This window comes from Myodes glareolus, chromosome 17 (genome assembly GCF_982192425.1).
Source record: "Myodes glareolus chromosome 17, mMyoGla1.1, whole genome shotgun sequence".
NCBI lineage: Eukaryota > Metazoa > Chordata > Mammalia > Rodentia > Cricetidae > Myodes > Myodes glareolus.
Window position 1 is genome coordinate 67,627,214 of NC_142042.1, and position 19,417 is coordinate 67,646,630.

At 43.3% G+C, this 19,417-nt stretch overlaps 1 protein-coding gene across 1 annotated transcript; it reads right to left on the bottom strand.

The window, feature by feature from the left end:
* Window positions 1–848: 848 nt before the first annotated feature.
* Cct3 (chaperonin containing TCP1 subunit 3) lies at window positions 849–19,362 on the bottom strand. Its single transcript, XM_087897371.1, has 14 exons — window positions 19,208–19,362; window positions 16,924–16,985; window positions 15,661–15,711; window positions 15,380–15,442; window positions 13,037–13,133; window positions 11,445–11,562; window positions 9,658–9,844; window positions 8,162–8,311; window positions 6,323–6,455; window positions 5,965–6,046; window positions 4,025–4,205; window positions 1,968–2,213; window positions 1,504–1,635; window positions 849–1,174 (listed from the first exon to the last, which is right to left on the bottom strand). Exons 1-14 carry the CDS (start codon window positions 19,236–19,238, stop codon window positions 1,070–1,072), a joined length of 1,638 nt encoding a protein of 545 aa, XP_087753497.1. The 5' UTR covers window positions 19,239–19,362; the 3' UTR covers window positions 849–1,069.
* Between the last annotated feature and the right edge of the window lie 55 nt (window positions 19,363–19,417).

Sequence of the window (19,417 nt, forward strand, 5' to 3'; positions counted from 1 at the left end):
AGACTCTGAGAATTATGAGAGCTTGGCTTTTTTAGGCTTGTTCCACTAGCTTGTGTAACTTAAATCAACCCATTTAATCTCCACTGTAGTGTAGCTTGTTACTTCATCTTTCCGCACTGTTCATGCTTTCTCTTGCTTCTGGCTGGATACCCAGGCTTTCTTCTAGGAGACCTCTGTGCCCAGAAGTACCTCCTACCTTCTTCCTGCCTAGTACTGGCCATTCAGTTCTTTATTAAAGCAGTCACAGTGACACATCTTCACACAGTGTAACATTCTGTCTCAGCTTCCTGAATGCCAGGTCACCATGCAGAGCCTTTGAATGAGTGTAATGTCTGTGAATGCAGGTGCACATGGAAGTCAGACAACCACTTCTCTCCTTCCACCCACTATGGTATTTGGGGACTGAACAAATGTCAATGGCTTTAGTGGCAAGCATTTTCGCCTACTAAACAATCTTACTGTCTCAGTAGATTTTGTTTGTTTTGTTTCAGAGACAAGAGCAGCACAGGCTGGTCTCCTACTTGCTATATAGCTGTGACTGTTAGTGTGAGCTAATTTTACAGCATTTAGAATGAGGCTAATAAGCCTCAAGGCACACATGCTGAAGGAAACCCATCCAGCCACGCAGTAGTGGTGCTCGCCATTAATTCAGTACTGGAAAGGCAGAGGCAGGCAGATTTGTGAGTTCCAGGACAGCAAGAGCTGTTATAAAAAAAAAAAAAAAAAAAAAAAAAAAGTTAGTGATCTCAATTCGTCTTCTTTGCTCCTAATAAGGTTTTCAGACTCCTCTTGTATTGCTAGGATGTAGAGATGAGCCCCGAGATTAAAGAAAACACATGACAACTGTCTCAAATGACTTAGATTTAATCACTGGAAGCAAACTAAATGGAAAGCTTACAATAGAGAAGAGATACATGTCAGTGCTTTTTGCAAACCAAAATGGGACAGACTGGGGGCTGCCCCTCAACTTGATCCTTTGCAAACAAAGGTGTCCACAGTGTTCCTGGAACTCTGGCTCAGGAAACAGGAGACTGCTGGTTCTGTGCGTTGAAGTCACCTTGCTCACCACTCACTCCTGACCAGCATCTGGAGCACTGCTTTGCCGGGTCTGGTCATCACCCTTCTTCTTGTGGCCAGAGACAATGTCATCAATCCGCAGAAGAAGAACCGCAGTCTAAGAGTAAACAGTCCAAAGAGGTCAGATGAGAAGGGAAAGACACTGTTTCCTTTTAAATGTATCCCCTCCCACAGAATTACCATTTTATCTGGAATCTCCGCTTTTCAGAGTCTTGAATAAACAATGCAGTCCTCCCTAAGCAAGGGATGTAGCTTGTGCCCTGATACACTGTTTTCGTATAAGCTAAAGGTAAGTAGGGAAATGGAATTCCTTGGGAGATCTTTAGGGAATAGGAATTTAGCAATCTTTTATGGCCCCTCCCTTCCAAAGCACAGTAGCTGGTTGTCAGGACAGAAACAGCATATGCATACCTTAGGGTGTCTTACCTCCACTGCTGTTTTGTATGTTTGCAGCTTCACAGCCAACGGTTCCCATATACCCAGCTCTTTCATGTCCACCAAGGTACCAGTCTCACCATTCACACCCCACGTCTCACAATTCTCCTGTGTGTGCTTGGCCTGCAGGTGGGACAAACCCATGGAGGGAGAATACAATGAAGAAAACTGGTGTTAGAAAACAAGGCCAGCAAACAAGGCAAAGATGGAAAGATTTTAAAGGAATGTGCTGTAAGAAAAGCTTAGAGGGCAAAGGCAAGGCTGAAGGTTGACTCTAGTTATATACACACACCCCACACCCACATCAATGTGTACACAAGTACAAGCATATGTGTGTTTATGAGCATACACACAAGCTGAAAGAAAAAAAAAAACCACAACAAAACATCTCCCTAGGCCAAACATAGCTTGCCTTACCTTACCTTGGCAAGGTATGAGCATAGAAAAGAACTCACTCGAAGGGAGGTAAGCAGACGAATGGTACTGGCTCCACAGTTTTGGATCAAGGTACGAGGGATGACTTCTAAAGCTTGGGCCACAGCTCTATATGGCCATTGTTCCACACCAGTCATGGCCTTAGATTTTTCTGTCAAGGCATGGGCCACAGCCATCTCCGAGGCTCCACCACCAGGCACCAACTGAGGGTCCAGGAGGACATTTCGGCACACTTGCATGGCATCCTGGAGGTTGCGTTCTACTTCCTTGGGGAAGTAGAGAGATGGTATAGTCAACTCAATGATTCATAGAAAAATCAAGAGGCATCAAATGATTTCCTGCCTGACATGGTTTTAGCAAAGCACAAAGGAGGATAACTCAGACCCTGTGACTCCTACTGGTGAAGGGCGGAAGTTAAGTCCTTAAGAGGCACAACTAGGGTGGTGGTGGAGTATACCTTTAATCAGAAGGCAGATCTTTGGGAGTTCAAGGCCAGCCAGAGCTGTTACAGATAAACCCTGCCTGGGGGGGGGGGGGAAGGAGGCATAATTCAGAAATATTAAGCGAGGACAGGAGGAGGCCTGCAAGAGGATTAGGGGATGGTACATTTCAACTATGAGTGTAAGTTTTTAGGTATTTCATCCCACCCTCATTAGTTACGTCCTTTAGAGACTGCATGGTGCACTGCAAACTGTCTACTGCTTACCAGTAATATAGCTTGGGAAAGGTACTTCCTCCGGGGGTGGGGATGGAGTTATAATCTCAATTTAGAAATAATTAAGGAGGGGCTGCAGAGATGGCTTAGTGGCTCAAGGCTCTTTTCAACAAGCCTGACCAAGATTGATTCCTGGAACCCACGAGAGGGAACTAACTCCCACATACCAGCACCACGGAATATGCCCAATGACATACATGGAAAACAAACAAATAGAAGATGGAAGGAAAGGAGGGAACAGCAGTAATGCTGAGCCTGTCTCAATGGAGACCGAGGCAGGGCTGCCAAAAGTATGAGTCCACACTGAGCTACGAAAGAGATCCTTCCACCCTCCCTCTTGTACTAGGACTGTAGCTCAGGTGGCAGAATGCTAGCCTAGCAGGTATAAAGCACCCTTAGTATCACACCAACAATGAGGATGAAAATGCCTATAATCTTTTTACCAAATCAAGGAAGGTTGGAGGTCCAGAATGTTAATCATCCTCGGCAACACAGGGAGTTTCAAGACTCCCCACCCCAGGTGGTAAGGGTAGGATTTATAGTCACCGACCCACTAAGTAGAAATTTTTTGTTTGCAAACAGAGCCTGTGTCGCCATTACTGTCCTAGAATTCAGTAAGTCGACCAGGCTGGCCTTGAACAAACCCACAGAGATCCACCAGCCTTTGCCTCTGGAGTGGTAGAATTAAAGGTGTTCACATCTGGTCTGTTCTTATTTACTGTTGTATGAGTTTTGTTATTGTTTTTTTTCAAGACAGCTCTGTCTGTCCTGGAACTCACTCTATAGACCGGGCTGACCTCAAATTCAGAGATCCACCTATCTCTGCCTCCCAAGCGCTGGGATTAAAGGCACTTGCCACTTTTTTTTCACTTAAAAAGGACAGGACAGGCCTCACATTTTCAAATTTCTATTGATCCTTCTGCCTCAGCTGTTATCACAGGTATGAGCTACCACACTAGGCTTCCAAATCACAGCAGCTAAGTAGGTAACAAGATCACTAGTCTGTTTCCAAACTATGCCTATCTCTCCCCCTCTTCCTCTCGCCTTTAAGATGAGGTTGGCCTCATAGTCTGTATGCAGGAGTAAGCCATTCTTCCAAATCTACCACCATGCCTGGTTCATGTGGTGCTAGAGTCAGAACCCAGCACTTAATGTTCTTTTAACTTCCTCACCATCAAGTGAGTGGTTCCGATCCTTTACACATTTATGTAGACATGCAGCCACAGGCCAAAGGATCATGGACTGAAATTAAAAACTGCTAAAATAAATATTTTTTTTTATTTTAAAGTTAAGTTTGCTACTGTGGTGAAAAGCTCAGGATGGAACAATATCCTTTCCTTGCTTACCCCAAGGCTTACTCACCGAGAGTATCTCCTTGCTGGCTCCTCTAAGAAGAATGGTGCAGGCCTTTGGATCTTTGCACTCAGTGATGAATGTGAAGTACTCATCTCCAATCTTCTTGATTTCCAACAGGCCCGCGCCTGTACCAACATCTTCTTCTCTCAGTTCCTCTGGTCGGCTGACTATCCGTGCCCCACAGGCTCTATTGGATGGAGAAGATAGGATATGATTTCAGATGCTTTTATCCATCTGTAGTCTACAGTCTGTGATTAGAATGAAGTAAATTATTAGAATTACTCAAGTGGTCTAGACTGACAAGTGGAAAAGGTTTTAAATGCACACAGGCCAAGTTTTTTGAGACAGGGTTTCTCTGTAGCTTTGGAGCCTGTCCTGGCACTCGCTCCGTAAACCAGGCTGGCCTCGAACTCAAAGATGCACTTGCCTCTCCCTCCCGAGTGCTGGGATTAAAGGTGAGTGCCGCAACCAAGTTTTTCAAAATAAGGTTTTAATAATAAAATTATACACACACATGGCAACTATTCGCTAGTAAAACCGGGCATAGCTGGATCCAAGTATAATTTTTTAAAAAAGTATATATGTACGTATGTACATATCTAACATGTACATCGTGAGTTCAATACCTGGAGCCAATAGACTCACAAAGCTGTCCTCTAACCTCCACAGGCGCACTGTGGCATACCTGTGTACCTACTGCACATCACACAAATACACAGGAATGAAAAAGACTGTACTAAAAAGACTCCAAAGTCAAGCAAGTAACAATCTGAGAAAAAGTTGGGATACACACTGTGGTAGTTTGAATGTCCCTGGCCCTCAAAACCTCATAGGGAACAGCACTATTAGGAGATGTGGTTTTGCTAGAGTGGGCGTGACAGAGGGGCAGCCTTTGAGGTTTCCTATGTTCAGGATACCTCCCAGTGTTCAGTACATTTCCTGCTACCTGCAACACATCTGTCAATATACTGCGCCATGCTCCCATTATGATGATAAAGGACCGAACCTCTGAAACTGTAAGCAAGCCACCCCAATTAAATGCTTTCTTCTTAAGAGTTGCTGTGGTCATGGTGCTGAGAGCAACAGAAACCCTAAGACACTCATCTACAATTCTAGAACAGGAAGTTGAGGCAAGAGGATTGTGGGTTCAAGTCCAGCTTGGAATCCAAGACTAGCATAGATTATAAATATGATCAATTTTAACAAATGTAAAATAAATTTTGGTTTTGAAATAGTCTCTTTTAATCCAGGCTGTCCTCCTAATGTCTAGCCTGGTCACCTCCACTCACAGGTGTGCATGAGTGCTCAGTAGGACCACACTGGCTTCTCTATCTGGGTGAGAGAGGGTCTGTCCTGGAGCTCAGACGTCCGTCCGTCTCCGCCTCCCAAGTGACTACAGCACTAAACCCAGCCTAGGACTTTTCTTTTTTGTTTTTGAGACGGTTTCTCTATTTGCCCTGGATGTCCTGGAACCAGTCCTGAGACCAGGCTGGCCTCAAACTCAAGTCACCAACTCCCAATTTATATGGACAACTCTTTTTCCTCTTAACGGCTGAGCCGTCTCTCCAGTCCCTTGATGACACTTCTTAATTGCCACCCTTTCTCTAAACTTTGGGCAAGCAAAGACAACTAAATATACATATATTATGTCTCAAAACATGTTGGAACAAGCAGAAATAAAGTCAACTTGGATTTATGCTAATGTGCCTGTGCATGGTATCTCTCTCAAACTCACTCCCCCTCTGTTTTTCAAGACAGGGTTTCTCTGTAGCTCTGGCCTCCCCAGTGCTGGGATTAAAGGTGTATGCCACCATTGCTTGGCTGAGAAAACTTTTTGATAAGCAGTTATATCCTCTACCATTTAATCAATGACTATACTATGCAGCTTAAAAAAAAAAAGAAAGAAAGAAAGAGAAATACTGCCTACCTTTAGCTGGTTTACTTACCTAGCAATGCGATTATTGTCTGTCTTCCGGACTCTGCGAATGGCTGTGACATTGGCCCGCATGAGGTAGTGCTGAGCTAAATCTGAAAGTTGAGAAAAGCGGCAGTCAGATGCTCAAACTCCAGACTCCAAAATGGTTTCATCCCTAAAGTAGTATTCTAAACAGCACATGACAGTTTTTGTTTTCTCGAGACAGGGTTTCTCTGGGTAGCCCTGGCTGACCTTAAAGATGTGCACCACCACTGCTTGGCAAAAGCACGTGATGTGTCTTTACCAATTTGAGGGATAAAACCAAACCAAAGTCACCTTTCTACCTCTTCTACCTCAAAGGCAGGCTTGAGAGGCAGATGGAGCCCTACCTGAAATGCCCTTCTCTGTGATGACTACATCAGGCTTCAGCTGGATAATGTCCTCACACAACTGCTGAATGTACTCTTCTTCCATTTGCAGGATTCGGGTGAAATCCTCCTCTCGTGTAATCTCAATGTCAGTCTGTGAGTGAAGACAAGGCTTGATAAAGCTGGAGAGATGACTCAGAAATCAAGATCAAGTACTGCTCACAGCTACCTGTTAATTCCAGCCCTAGGAGATCCGACACCCTCTTCTGGATTGCACTCAGATGCAATGTTCCCCAGACCTCCATGTGCATGTCCAGGCACACACACAAACTTTCCAGGCTGATGAAGCTATTCAAGTGTTATCTCAATTACTGTCCTCCCTCCACCCAGCCCTCTCATATATCCCAGAAATTATGAACCCGAACATCCAAACTTCACACCCATGTAACCAGGTATAACTTATTTACTAGTTAGTGTGCATGAATAATTTTTAGGTTGATTCATCTCCCCCACTTGTGAATTTTTGGGACACAATCTTAACTTTCTCTACCCAGGCTAATCTCATTCTCGGCTGGGATTACAGGTGTAAGCAATCATGTCCCTGAATTAATTTGATTGTTTCCAATCATTAGTAAGATCCAATGATGCCGGGTGGTGGTGATGCACGTCTTTAATCCCAGCACTTGACAGGCAGAGGCAAGTCAATCTCTGTGAGTTCAAGGCCAGCCTGGTCTACAAAGCGAGTTCCAGGACAGCCAAGGCTACACAGAGAAACCCTGTCTCAAAAAAACAAAAGAAGATTCACTGGCTTAAAACCTGCATGTCTCTATACTTTGCAAATTCCCTTTAGTGGTAAAAATTAAAGAACTCAGGCCCTAGGTGCTCCTTATACATTAGAAGACATGGGACACAGATGGGGAGAGTGTGTGCATACCACACTTTAATCAAGAGGCACATGCAGACGGATCTCTATGAGTCTGAGGCCAGGACAGTCAGGGCTACACAGATAAACCTGTTTTGGAAACCAAAAGAACAAAACCAAACAATAAACAAAAAAAAAGTAAGTCACACCTGTAACCCCAGCATTTAGGAGGTTGAGGCAAGCAGACAGATTCCTAATCCAGCCACATATCAAGTTTTAGACCACCCAGGCTACAGGGTAACACTGTCTAAACCTTCCAAGGCCAACCCTTAAAAAATCCCTTCGGGTGGTGGCGGTACATGTCTTTAATCCCAGCACTCAAGAGGCAGTGACAGGCAGATCTCTGAGAGTTTGAGGCCAGTCTGGTATACAGAGCAAGCCCCAGGACAGGTTCCAAAGCTATCAAGAAACCCTGTCTTACAATCAATCCCCAAACTAAAGTCCTACAGAGCTAGGTTTAAAATGTGCCAAAGTCAAAGAAGGAGAAAAGTGAATAAATGTACCGTCGAGGTTGGTCCTGAACCAAGTGATCTTCCTGCCTCATTCATTTTTCTAAGTAGACAGGACTGTAGGCACACGTCTATATCCATATGTCTGATGCAGTTTTAATGAATGCAGGAGTGATTTTTTTGGGGGAAAATAAAGCAATATCAAACTATTTTCAAGAACTACTGTGAAAAATCAGTGGTAACAAGTATACAGGATAATAGATAGAAGTGAGCACACAACTTTATTGTTGTCACTTTTCATATAAGTCAAGAGCCGACTTTAAAACACACGCACAATTTAATTCCAGTATTTGGGAGACAGAGGCAGGTGGACTGGATCTGTTAGTCTGAAGCCAACCTGGTCTACAAATGTGGGTTTCAGGACACCAGAACTGTGTAAAGAGAACCTGTCTCAGAAAAACAAAAAGCTCTACAAGCTGGGAATCTTACCTGGCTTTCTCCTTTCTTGTACTCTAGAGAAGAATCCAGTAGTACAATTCGAGGGTTCTTGATGTAGCGGCGCATTCGTGGATGGGTCACATCCTTGTTAATCATTACTCCACGTAAGACACACGAGTCTTCAATGATGCCCCCAGGAATCTGAGCCAAAGAAGATTTACTTCACTACATAATCAAGAGGCAGTAGATGGGACTAGGGTATATCATACAGCACTTGTTTTCCTAGGTCTAAGCCTCAGCAACAGACACAAACCTCAAACCCACCTCCATATTTGCTTCTTTCCTAAATGACTGTTTCAAGATTCTAGGATATCTTTCCTCCATGAAGCTCAAAAACAAAGTGCAGTGACAGGCTTACTTAAATTTTGTCAAAATAGAAAAGCTTTGTATTTTATTTGCAATTGTTAGGTTTACTTTTTGGCAAATTTTGTTTTTGAGTGTATGAGAGCCAATCTTGGCTGTAAACTTGACATCTGGAACCAACTAAAACCCAAGGAGTCCTTCGCATTGGCTTTCTTGACTGGATCATTAGGCAGAGAAGACCCACCCTAAATCTGGGCCACACCTTTGGTGGCAGGCAACATAAAAACTTTTGCCGTTTGCTTGTTCTCATTCCCACTGACATCTGCCCTGCTGCTGAGGCATTAGAGACTCCTTCTTTGGGAGTCCAAGGAGACTGAAGACCAGCTGAGACAATCAGCCTAGTGGACTAATACCTGACTCGTGGCTTCTCTATCAGGAGACAGTCACTGTTGGAACAATAAAGCCCCTGTAATATTTGTCATTTTTTAAAAAATATTTATTTATCATGTATACAATATTCTGTCTGTGTATATTTCTTCAGGCCAGAAGAGGGCACCAGATCTCACTACAGGTGGTTAGAGCCACCATGTGGTTGCTGGGAATTGAACTTAGGACCTTTGGAAGAGCGGGCAGTGCTCTTAACCACTGAGCCATCTCTCCAGCCCCTTATTTTGTCATTTACTTATTTTGTTAAGTGCTGCTCTCTAGAGAACCCAGATTAGCGGTTTGCCTGCATATATGTGTATTGTGTGTGTGTGTGGTGCCCTCAGAGGTCAAAAGAGGGAATCAGGTTCTCTGGAACTGGAGTTACGGATGGCTGAGACACCATGTGGGTGCTGGAATTCACCCATGGGTCCTCTGCATGAGCAGTATGGGCTCTTAACTGCTGAGCCATTTCTGCAGTTCCAGTACTTACAAAATTTATATCCTCACTGATGACTAATATTTACATGCATCAATATGGACATGCCAATGTATTTCCTTACCCTTGGTAAACCTTGTGTATGGGAGGCAGTGAAGGCAGCAAAAATTATTTTAGGAATTCTTCCTTTCTCTTAGGTTTTTATTTTCCAGGCTCTCAGTCTGTCCAGTTCTCCTTTCTAGTTCTAACTAAAGACCCCTCCTCTGAAGTGGAGTGACCATGCCAGATAGTTAACTCTCAGACACACACCGGACCAGCTTACCTTTTCCACCCTTGCATACTTTTTGATGTCAATTTCCTTTCGGCCATTCTCTTCAAACTGCACGGTCTTGACAGCATCCAGGGCAATATTGCATGCCAAAGAGGACCACCGACTGATAACTTTTGTAGTAATAGAGCTATTGATGATGTTCAGCATCATATCACGGTTATTAACATCAACAGGGGTACTGGAAATAGAAACCCAGATAATATGATAAGCAGTAACCATAAAATGTTTAACACAGTACCTCAGAGAGTACACTGTTTTATGACTCCTACCATTTTGTAACTAAAATTCCCAAATTAAGTGAAGGTTAGAAGTCATACACATTTTGTTTATAAGTTTTTGGTTTTGTGTATGTGTGTTTTGTTTTGGAGTTTCTCTGTGTAGCCCTGGCTGTCCTGGAATTCATTTTGAGATACACCACGTTCCTCTGCCTCCCTAGTGAGGAAACTAAAGGCAAGCACCACCACTCCCTGTTTTTTTTTTGTTTGTTTTTAATATTTATTTATTATGTATACTATATTCTGTCTACATGTATGTCTGCAGGCCAGAAGAGGGCACCAGACCTCATTACAGATAGTTGTGAGCCACCATGTGGCTGCTGGGAATTGAACTCAGGACCTTTGGAAGAGCAGGCAATGCTCCTAACCGCTGAGCCATCTCTCCAGCCCCCTTGTTTGGTTTTTTTTTTTTTTTGAGACAGGGTCTCTGTAGCTCTCTGGTTGTTCTGAAACCAGACTGGTCTTAAACTAATAGCGATCCACCTTCCTCTACTTCCCATTATTTTTGGGTTTTTTGAGTCAGGGTCTCCCTGTGTATCCTAAGTGCTGGGATGAAAGGCCTGTACTTCCTTCCCCACCCATTCAGACAGAGTTTCTTTGTGTAACAGCCCTGGCTGTCCTAGAACTTACTCTGTAGACCAGGCTGGCCTCAAATGCACAGAGATCCACCTGCCTCTGCCTCCTGAGTGCTGGGCATTCATGTACTTTTATATTTCCTATATTATACTATTATCCCCAAGCAAATATAAACTATTAATTCTCTAGATTCAAGCATCATTTTCTGGTGTGGCCCTCATTTTAATGGAAAACTGCTGGCTGTTGTCTTCGCAGCACAGAGCACTGAATTAGCTGTACCCATACATGATAGTAGGACATTTTAATACTAAGTCTTGAATAACTGTAAACAACTCACTCCTTATGCTCCTTCGTACTCTAGTATCTAGGAAGACAGGCCTATCTTAAACTTCACTTTGCATGGCAACTACTAACATGGCACGCACCTAGTCATTCTCTCTCGACGTGTGCATGTGGTGTGTGGAAAGAACAGAATCGGAACACCACGTGTCATCCTTGGTATTTCACTGAACCTAAGAGTTTGCAAGTTCCAACAGACTAACCCCAGGAGCCCTCCTGTCTCCACCTCTAACACTGTCTTTTTTTCTATAAAGCTGTGCGTGTGTGATATGTGTGTGCATAGAGCACATATGTGTGAGGTCAGAGGATAACTTTGTGGAGTCCTTCCTTTCTTTACAAGGGTTCCAAGTATGAAACTTGGGTAATTGATATTCCTTTTAATATTTATATACTTTGAATTATTATTCTAAAACACAAACTTCCTTTCACCTCCACTTTGATTCCACTTCTCACTATATAAAGCCAGGCTGAAAAGTCACTGTGTGTATGTATGTGAGCATGTGCACGTGTGCTGTATGCTTAGCTGTCTTAGAAGAGAACAGTCAACCTAAGCTTCCCACACTATCCATTTCCAGTCCTGCTCCATACCTGATTTTCTTCAGGGTGCTGATCATATCCTCCAGTGCCATGCGGTAAGCACTGATCACCACGGTTGGGTGCATCTGCTGCTCTAGAAAATGCTCAGCCACAGACAGCATTTCTCCCGCTGTAAACAAGGACACAGCCATCATGGCAGTGTACTTCAAAGTACTAGGAGATGAAGGCAATTTAATTTCCTGATGCTTCTAATAGATATTTTCTTAAAACAGATTCTCATAAAGAGACCCTCATTAAGCTGTTACTACTGTTTCAAAATTTACATTCTCTAGATACCAATTCATAAAGAAAATACATTAGACACATTTTAAATTATCAAACATTGATCTTATGAACTACTACTTCTCTTTTTTTATGGTTTTTCAAGACACGGTTTCTTAGTAGCTATGAAGCCAATCCTAGAACTCACTTTGCAGACCAGGCTGGCCTTAAACTCAAGAGATCCACCTGCCTCTACCTCCCGAGTGCTGGGATTAAAGGCATAAACCACCACCGGGTCTCTTTTTAATCTTTCTAATTAAATATATGTTATAATTTCCTAAGGAAAATGAAAATATTTTTCCCCAAGAAAGAAAAATACACAGGGGAAGCATTTACTAACTCAATACCTTAGTATATAGCCAAACTGCTGGCACTAAAAACAAAGACAAGCTGGGCTAAGCCCAGTACCAGGAGGTGGAGACAGGAGGACCAACCTTGAGTTCCCCTTTGGCTGTTCCTAACAGACTAGAACTTATTTCACGGATAGCTGTGAACCAATTCGTGGTACGACCAACTGAACGCAGGTGTTTTATAAGAGCAAGTAAGGCTGGAGATGGCTCAGAGGTCAAGAGACTTAACTGCTCTTACAGATCACCTGAACACTTAGGTGGCTCAAAACCACGTTAACTCCAGTGTTGGGAGACCCAATACCTTCTTCTGACTTCTGTGAGCATCTGTACCCCTGAGAATGTATCCTCAAAACAGACACACATATTCATGTACATAATTTAAAATAACCCCCACCGCTCCCCAAAGATAAAACTCATGTAATTTCATCAGTCATATGAGCCTGGCTTGAAAAACAATAAAATGTGTTAGTTGATGAAAATGTTGTGACCACAAGAACTTATTAACCTTGTATTGCCCCTACCAATAACAGTATGGAATTCACTACTAGTTTGTAGTGACTTCACAGAATATAACACAGCTTGCATTCTAAACATAAGAAAGCTCACCCAATTTAGAGCGCTCTACACTCTATTTATTTATTATGTATTTACATAATAAATAAATATGTATTTATTGCAGAAAATACATAAACAATTGGCAAGGAGCTCTACATCACATCTTTTTCACATGGATATTTTGTCTGCACGTATATATAGGTACCATAAGTATGCCCAGTGCCTGAGGATGCTAGAAGAGATCAGATCCACTGGGACTGGAGTTATAGACAGCAGTGAGCTGCTATGTGTGTGCTGAGAATTGAACCCTGGACCTCTCTCTGCAAGAGCAGTTAGTGCTCTTAACTGCTGAGTCACCCCTGCCCCGCATACACGCTATTTCTAATTTCCTCCTTCAACCTTCCACTTTCCTCTCACCAAGAATAATTACTGATGTGGTCCCATCTCCAACCTCTTCATCCTGGGTCCTGCTAATTTCAATCATAGATTTGGCTGCTGGGTGTTGAACTTGAATCTGAAAGAAAAATGAACCAAGACTACTCAAAAGATTGAAAAAAAGATAACAAGAAAACCCCCCAAACTTACTTTGTTTTGGTTTGTACGTGGTTACATACAGACCACAATGTGCCCGTAGAGGACAGAGGACAACTTGTGGTAACTGTCTGGTTCTTTTTTAAATTAAAAAAACAAAAAACAAAAAACTATCTTTTTTCATTTTACATACCAATCCCAGTTTCCACCCCCCCACCCCAATCCCTCCACTCCATCCCTGGCTATCTCCTACCATGGGGATGCTGGGGACTGAACTCAAATTTGTCAGGCGTGGCAGCAAGCTGACTCATGTTGCCATGTCTCAAAGACCTCTTAGTTTGGCCCTAACTCTTGAGCTTCTATTTCCATACACACTGCCTCCCCCTTTGTTTTACTGCATCTTTATGATTAAAACAGTCCCAGGCCAGGTGTGTTAGCTCATGTTTTTAATCCCAGAAGTGATAGGTAAAGGTTAGTGGATCTCTCTAAATTCTAGTTCAAGGACACCCGTACATAGCAAGCTCCAGGTCAGCCAAGGCTACATAGTTGAGACCTTGTCTCCAAAAACAAAAATCACTCCAGGTGCTAAAAAGTTGCTCAATGGTCAAAGGTGGTCACTGGCCTTCCAGAGAACCCACCCAAGTTCAGTCCCTAGCACCAGTGTTAGAGCTGACAGCCAAGTGAGGCTCTACCTCTAGAACTCATTCCCACTGGGAGTCGCATACCACATATCCACATTATGATTCCTAACAGTGGCAAAGTTACAGTTATAAAGTAGCAATAAAAGAGCTGGAGAGATGGCTCAGTGGTTAAGAGCACTGCCTGCTCTTCCAAAGGTCCTGAGTTCAATTCCCAGCAACCACATGGTGGTTCACAACCATCTGAAATGAGATCTGATGCCCTCTTCTGGCCTGCAGACAGACACACAGACAGAATATTGTACACATAATAAATAAATAAACAAATAAAATCTGTCTTAATTCATTTATACTGAGAATTTGGAGAATTGTAGCACATAGTAATTACTTAATATTTCTAAATAAAAAAGTAGCAATAAAAATAATTTTATGGGTGGGGGTCACCACAACACGAGGAATTGTTTTAGAAGGGTTGCAGTATTAGGAAGCTGAGAACAGAATCACTGTTCTGTAAGATTCTATATCCTCTTCTGGTCCATGGGCAGGCACAGATACACAGTGCCCTCCCCATCTTAAGCACATCACTTTTCCAAGTTTTCCTTTTGTGGGAAAAGCATCCCTGAGAACTCAAGCATTAAAACTTCTCGAGGACAAAGCAGTTTCTTCAGCTCAGTGCTGCAAGCACCAGAGTGGCTGAGCTGTGTCCCCTGGAGATCCTAAACGCTGGGACATGGGGTTGTGGCTTTACTTGGAAGTAGGTCTTGCTAGAAGTGTTCAAGTTAAATGATGCCATACTGGTTTAAACTGAGTCCCACTGGTGTTATAACACATGCAAGACACACCAGAATTATACGATGAAACAGAGATCCTGGGTTTACAAAGCAAAGGAACAAGAAATACTATTAAAAGCTAGAAACAGCAAAGGATTCTTCCTTAGTCTTCAGAACCAGGCCCCACTGCTACCTTAATTTCATAGTTGCAGCCTTAGTCCATGGGAAGTTAAGTTTCTGGTGCTTCCCCTAGTTCCCCTCCTTTTTTTTGGTGCTGGAAATTGAATCTAAGACATGAAAGAGATGTACTCCAATACAGAGGTTCATATTCTAGCCCCCAGGTTTTGCTTGTAAGACAAATTATTGATACACAGCCCAGACTGTTCTCAAACTCTCAATTCTTCTGCCTCAGTTCCTGAATGCTGGGATAATAGGTATACACCACACCTGGAGTTTCCATTTTTAAGCCAGCCATACTAGACTAGCAAGGCATAATGGCTCATATCTATAATCCCAGCATTTACAACCCCAAGGTTGATCTCAAATTCCCAATCCTCCTACCTCTATCCCCTAAATGTGGAGGTTACATGTACACTGTCGTCATACCTTAATAGCCCCTGAATTTCAGAGACAGAGTTATATAGCCTCTATAGCCTAGTGTGACCCTGAACTCATGATCCTCTTCTACCACTGCTGGGATTAGAAGCATACACACCATGCCAAGGTTTACAAGTGTTTGAACAGGCTCTTGGTATTTATAGAAATTTCAGAAAAGGAGGTGAGAAAAAAGGAAAGACAACAACAAAATCAAAAGCACACACCTCTCGAAGAATGGCATTGCCATCGTTGGTCATCACGATGCCTCCCATTGGGTCCAAAAGCATCTAAGAAAAAGCAGAAGTGGGGAACTAGAAAAAGACAAGATCTTCTGAGTAAATTGGGAGCATGGGGATCTTGGGAGAGGGGAGAGGCAGGGAAGGGAGCAGAGAAATATGTAGAGCTCAATACAAATCAATTAAAAGAAAGAAAGAAAACACAGAAGTCTCAGACATAACAAAAAAGGAGGACCTGGAGTTTGAATTCCAATAAAAGAAAGTCCAACCTTCATCATAGATTTAGGTCCCAAACATGTCCGGATGATGTCTGCAATTGTCTGTTGGTAAGGAGGCACAAAACAAAAAGTACAACTCAGAAAACACCGTGATTTGGAGAATAACAGACAAAACCAGCATTCTGTTTTAAACAGGGTCTCACTAGTATCTCTGGCTGGTCTTGAATTTAGAGATGCTTTTGCTTCTCAAGTGATGGGATTATAGGCATGCCCCACCATGCCCAGCTCAGACTAGTGTTTTGCCTGTGTACATGTCTGTATGCAAGCCCGGTGGCCACAGAGGTCTGAAGAGCACGCTGGGTCCCATGAAACCAGAACTAGAGTCACAGAAGATTGTGAGCTACCATCTAGGTTTGAGAAACGAAATCTGTCTTCTACAAGAGCAAATGCTCTGAACTGCTGAGCCAACTCTACAGCCAGAGTCAGTTAAAAAAAAAAAATTACTTCATGCGTATTGGTATAACGATGTCAGATTCCCTGGAACTGGAGCTACAAACAGCTGCGAACTGCCATGTGGGTGCCAGGAATTGAACCCGCGTCTTCTGGAGAAGTAGTCAGTGCTCTTAACCACTGAGCCATCTCACCAGTCCCAAGCCAGAATCAGTTTTAATAGTGACACTTGACAATAAGGATGGCAACTATTTTACACACAGCAATAAATGACTTCTCTTTCACACACAGCGTGTGCAAGGTCTACTACAGTCTCAATGTCCTTAGAGTCCAGCCTTAATATCTTTACTGACAGTGGCCTTCAGGTCACCTAAAATCAAGTCTTGTATCACTCACTCAAGAGATATTTACTTGGGAGACAGAGGCAATCAGGTCTCTGTGAGTTCAAGGACAGCCTGGACTAGTGAGTTTCAGGCCAGTCTGACAAAGGGGGCAGGGGCGGGTCTGGAGAGATGATTTAGTGGTTAAGATCACTGGTTGTTGCTCTTCTGGAGGATCCAGATCCAAGTTCCAGCACCCACATGGCTCACTTTCACAACAATCTGTAACTCCAGTTTCAGAGATCTGACTACCTCTTCTAGCCTTCTTGTATACCAGGAATGCACATGGTACACATACATATAAGCATGCAGCTTATAAAACCTCCCTCCCCATAGCACTACCAAGGAAATGCTTTGGAAAAGCCATTCTGCCTTTGCTTAATTGTATCCTCTGAAGCGCAGATCCATAGAAAGCTTGCTATCATAAATACAGAACTAGAGTCAGCCAGAACAAACTCATACAAACACTGAAAACGTGTGCTACCTTAGCAGCATTGATATTTCCAGATTGAACTTTTCTTCCAGACTCACGCTTTGTATTCTGACCTAGAACAGACATAAATACATGTCAACAGCCCAGTATACACAAGCAATTCATTTCCGACCTTAACAGAAAATGTTTACATTTTTAAATTTGTGTATGAATGTATGTATGTGTAGGTTAGATGCACAAATGCTCGCCAGCGTGGAGGTCACATGACAGGGTTCAGGAGTTGACTATCACATGTCTGCCAGGGTTAATCTTTGTTATCAAAGCCAGGTGTGGTGAAGCATGCCTTTAAATTCAGTGCTAAGGCAGAATCAGGAGAATCTCTGTGAGTTGGAGGTCAGTCTGGTCTCCCTAGAGAGAATTTGTCTCAAATGAAACAAAAGAAAAGCAACAAAATACACCTCTGGCTATTAGGCTTGGTGGCAGGTGCCTTTTTTACCTACTGAATTATCCCACCAACCCTATTTAACAACTTTTAAAAATAAAAATAAATACAAAGATTTTCGAGTTTGATGACCAGAAAACTGTTTAGGGCTAGGTATAGTAGCACAATGCCTTTAATCCCAGCACAAGAGAGACAGAATTCAAGCCCGGCCTGGTCTATAAAGTGAGACCCTGTCTCAAAAAACATGTTTAGGGGTCTGGTGTCCTCTTCTAGCCTTCAGGCATACACGCAGACAGAATATTGTATCTATAATAAATAAATATTAAAAAAAAACATGTTTAGGGGCTGGAGAGATGGCTCAGTAGATAAAAGCACTAGAGGCTCTTGTAGTGCTGGTTCAATTTCCAGCACTAACTAACATGGCAGCTCACAACCAGTGCCAGGGGATGTGATACCCTCTTACAGTGTCTGCAGGCACACAGATATATATGCAGGCAAAATACACATAAAATGAATAAAATTAAAAAACAAACCCAAAAACTGCTTATGTACCCTTAGCTCTTTACTTCTCAATTTTAGCCCCTGGTACATAAAGATATAACCTGAAATAACTTCAATTTCAGAATCCTGATCAATACTCTCCTGTAGGCTCATGTATTTCCAGCGCGGATTCATGCCTGAGGATGGGGAGAAAAGTGCATATCCCTCACAAACCCCTGGGAAGAGAAGCTACAATCTCAAAGATTAGTGACCAAGAAAGCCTCGTTGCGAGGCTGGAAAGATGGTTCAGTCTTTAAGAAAACTGGCTGCTCTGCCAGGATCCAGGTTCGATTCCCAGGCCCCCATTGTGGCTCACAACTGCCTCTAACTTCAGTTCCAGCGGATGTGATGCTTTCTTCTGGTCTCCACAGGCACGAGACACTTATGTGGTACGCAGACACACGTGCAAGCAAAACACCCATACACATAAAGACAGAAAAAAGAAAACAACTCTCGATGTACCCAAAGAAAATTTAATTCCCAAGGAATCTCATGCTAGAATAAGACTAAAGCCCGCGAGCCAAACTCGAAACTTGTCTCGCAGGAGAGGAGAGCAGACAGTGACCCTTATGCCTCTGGTCTGCTACTTGAGTTTAAGCCCATGGTCTTGTCTGTGGGTGGGTGGGGTCACCGAACCCCTTTGTGACCATTTCGAATAATAATCTTTTTCTGCTTTTCTATTTACTATGTTTAACTGGTCGAACCTGGCTTAACAGTTCCCGTAACAGAAAAGGAACTGGTGCTCTTTACTCAAGCAACGAATGGCATTTCCTAAAGGGGAAAGAAAACCAAGAGGAATCTGGAGGAACTTAATTAGTTGAGGCAAGGCGTGCCACTTCCGAACAAGGGTCGCTGAATGGCCGCTACCGCCAAAATACTACTTGCGATCTGCCAGTAAAGGCAGCTTTACTTTAACCAACTTAACTCGCAATTCTTTAAAGAACTACTACAGCCTACTAATACTGACGTTAAAGCACAGATTAAGCGATTTGCTCTATATCAAGCCGCTAAGGGATGGACCCAGGATGAGGCAAGGCCTAACGTTAAGAATCATTATTCCCAAACTACACGCCGGAAATCATGCTGGAAAGGACACGGGGGCGTGGAGGGTGGCGGCTAAAGAATGGAACACGAGTGGGATGAAGCACACGTAAAGATGAGTGACTCCGAGAGCGTAAAGGCATTTTGTCAAAGGAAGGGAGCTGATAGGAGAGAAAATCCAGAGAAGGCGCTTCCAAAACGAAAAGGCGGTTGGAAGGTACGGTGGGCCGAGTCATGGCGGGACGGAGCCGGGCAACCCTGGCCAGTGTAGGGAGAGAGGGGAGGAGGAAACCACCGCCTCCCTGAACTCACTGAGCACGAGCACTGGACGGTGGCCCATCATGGCGGCACGATGCGGAGCCCAGTACCCAGAGCTGAGGGAACCGGCAGAACCTTCTGGAGAGAAGAGCAGCGGAGAAAACGCTGCCTCCTCGGGACTGACACAGAAACCTGCTACCCTCTGAAGCGCCGCCAATCACTAAACTGACTTTATTGATTGGCAGGAACATAGACCAATAGCCG